The sequence below is a fragment of the Pterocles gutturalis genome, unplaced genomic scaffold (assembly GCF_000699245.1).
Source record: "Pterocles gutturalis isolate BGI_N339 unplaced genomic scaffold, ASM69924v1 scaffold41751, whole genome shotgun sequence".
NCBI classification, from domain to species: Eukaryota; Metazoa; Chordata; class Aves; order Pterocliformes; family Pteroclidae; genus Pterocles; species Pterocles gutturalis.
In genome coordinates this window covers 20,776-23,841 of record NW_010104496.1, presented here as the reverse complement: position 1 = coordinate 23,841, position 3,066 = coordinate 20,776, and the positions used below count along the sequence as shown (strand labels likewise).

The 3,066-nt window shown below is 48.4% G+C and overlaps 1 protein-coding gene across 1 annotated transcript in view; it reads right to left on the bottom strand.

Moving 5' to 3' along the window:
- Positions 1-317: 317 nt before the first annotated feature.
- The window catches only part of LOC104471672 (myosin-IIIb-like), a gene marked incomplete at both ends in the record, with an annotated part of 21,125 nt that continues 18,376 nt past the window's right edge, over positions 318-3,066 (bottom strand). The window contains 2 exons of the mRNA XM_010087087.1: positions 318-483; positions 1,206-1,295. Of these exons, the coding sequence (XP_010085389.1) occupies positions 318-483; positions 1,206-1,295 (256 nt within the window). The remainder of the gene's footprint in view (positions 484-1,205; positions 1,296-3,066) is intronic.

The following is a 3,066-nucleotide window of genomic DNA, read 5'->3' as shown; positions in this document are numbered from 1 at the left end:
AAGAGTGGATTCAGCAGTGGCTTGCAGACCCTACACAAACCCCAAACAACACAATGAAAAGCAATACCCAGTTGTGCCCACTGCTGCCATTCATAGTGCAGGGGGGTGTCATCCACCCACCAGGGCCTCTCCCCGATCCCAGGACTCTCCAATGCCCAGCTAGTAACATTTTGTGGTGCATGCAGAAGAGGTTAGGCTGCTTGGCCAGAATGGGACGCTCCCAAGGGGAACACAAAAGATGCTGCTGCAGTGACTCTGTCTACTCAGGTCAGTCCACGCCCCATCCTGTTCTCTGGTTGCAGATCCTCGACATTCACCTGCCCACAGGGAACAGTTAGTATCTCCATGAAGGGCCGGATGCCCACAGTCTGATGATACCGAACCAGTTCAGTGAGCGAGGTGTGAGCCCGGTCTTCCCCCAGGATGACATAGCGTGCATTGGGCTGCATCTGGATCATGTAGTGTCTGCAGCGGCCTTCGCCCCTGGGGAGATGGACAGACAGAAATAGTCATAGCAGGGGGCCGCAATGTCTCTCCAGGACCCAATCATTACTTTCTGCACTTCTTGTCTCAAGAGGCCAGATGGGATCAGGAGACACAGTAACAAATACCACAAAGATGCAGGAGATGCACTGTGCTGGAGTGTCACACACTGTGCTGGAGTGTCACACACTGTGCTGGAGTGTCACACACTGTGCTAGTAGGTGCTGGTGCTGGAGGAGCAGCAATTTCCCCAAAGCCAGTGACAGGAGAACCCCAGAAGCTGGATCCAAACCTCAGCAGACTGTACCACCTCCCATGCCTTGTTGTTCACATTAAACTCTTCCCTACCCCTTGCCTGAGGCTGTACAAAGGCCATGTCCTTGTAGCACTGATTGCCTCTCTTCAGGCCCTCTTCTAGACTCATCTCTGCTCCCGTCAATGCTTCTTCCAACCTGGTTTGCCCACTCAGCCATACAGCACAGCCCAAGCAGGACCTGCACCCTTGGAGCCACAGCACATCACCCACAAACAGGGCTGGTTCTTGGCAACAGACTGACTCTGCAGTGTCCACTCTGCTACTCCAAACTATCTGAGGCACCCACAACAGGAGAGGCTGAGCGTCATGTTCTCTGGACTCCTCTGTGGAGACAGTTAGCTCCTCCGTCAATACATAGCTCAGTTTAGGACCTTCTTTTTCATTTTCTGCAAGACTTATTTCCTACCTGTAAGTCAAGGTGTAGCCCGGTCTGCTCTGGCTGATCCGAACAAGGAAGCAACCCAAAGGCTTGTCAGTCAGCAAGTTCTCAGCTTCCCTGGAAGCAGGAAGGAGTTTTTCAGCAGACAGTGAGCAGCTGCTACCATAGTAGTGCTCCCAGTCCACAGGGAGGCCAGCATCTGCCCCGTGTATTCCTAGCTAGAGGTTTCCAGACTCAGGCTTGCTGGTGCAAGGAGGCATAAGCAGGCTGAGGAGGCAGAATATTCTCAGCCAAAGCCTCTCCAAGCAGGCCTCCTCCAAACCTCCTCCAGTAGTCTGACTAGTGCAACAGCAACAGCTACCTTGCAGCACAGAACACATTACAAAGCACTGCTGAGATAAGGAAGCTGTGCACATATGCATTTCCTACACTCGAGGGCTGTCAGAAGAAGTCAAGATGTTGTGGGGTAGAGGTGCTCAGCACAAGTGCCTTGTGGCAAGCCCAGTGCCTTGGAGAAACACCAACTTGGATTACACCAGTCTGGGTATCTAAACTTCCTGCTGGAAGGAGGTCTTCCCCCTCTCTGCCCAACAGACAAAGCAGTTCTTTGTGCTCGTCATGTGGCCTGCTCCAGGCTAAAGGTGACTGCAAATCACTAGTGCAGATTGGGATTGCTCTGGCTGCTCGGTTTCATGACGCTGAGTTTACACTGCTGTATGGAGACTTAAATCCTGCAACAGGAAGTGCCACTTCGAAAGTATCTGATTTTCAGTGCCTTTGGGAAAGATCTGTGTGTCCTTCATTGTGAAGTGCTCATGGCTAGCTTATATTTGAATTCAGACAGTTTTGTATTCCAGGTGCTAGTTCCTCTCCTGCATTCTTGGATCTGTAGACAAAAGCATTAATACAGGTGGGGCCTTGTTAATTATCTTTAAAAAAAACCGCAGCTACCAGGGAGTTGTCAGCTACTGTAGTGTCCCTTACTAAGCTAACGTGCTATATAATGTCTCTGAGTAATGTTCACACTGATAAGCTGACAAAATCCAGGAACTTGTGATATAATAAGACTGAAGGAGAATTGCAGCTTTAATAGTAAAACGTTATAAACTGGAACAAGATGATAAGGGTGGTCAAATGAGGCATGCTTTGGCAGCAATGCCTACAAGCAAGCCCCACCAAATAAGGGACACTGGCAGTTAGCAGGCATGCAGCACCACAGATTAATTTGCACATGGGGAGACTATAGCCATAAATTCTGATGTCTACCTGCTAATTCCACTGTCTTGCTCCTATCTGATCACTGGCATAATTGTCATTTCTCTGATTATCACACTGCTTGGAAAGTAGTGCTTGGTTCAGCCAAGAGAGTGAAGTGCAAGGCATACTCAGTAGGAAAATTTCAAGCATTTAAATAAAGGTTTTCCCAAAAAATTTTGAGAGCTCACAGTCCATAAGACAACTCCATAAGAAGGCAGGGCTTTGTGGATATCTCTCTCAGCCTAAAGGGATGTAAATTCCACCTATGCTGCACGCTCCTTAGATGGGCAGAGGTATCAACCAAAAGCCTTCCTTTTCCCATCTCTGGGAGCTTTGGGGTAATCTTGCTATTGGGTACTCACTAAAGCCCCTCTTAATACTTTAAAAAAATAAATACACACTGAATTCTCTATTCTCTTACTGTAAACTGAGGTCTCCTCCTGACCTAAACTGAGACATGATAACAGTCATGAGTCAGACCAAAAGTCCACATTCATTCCATATCACGTCTCTGCAAACAGTCCACAACAGGGTAAATGCATGCATGTATTTCCTCTCCAAGTACTTTCCAAGCCTCCTTTCCCTGTACAGGATCTGTATTTAGGAACCCACAGTGGATTTATTTCCTATG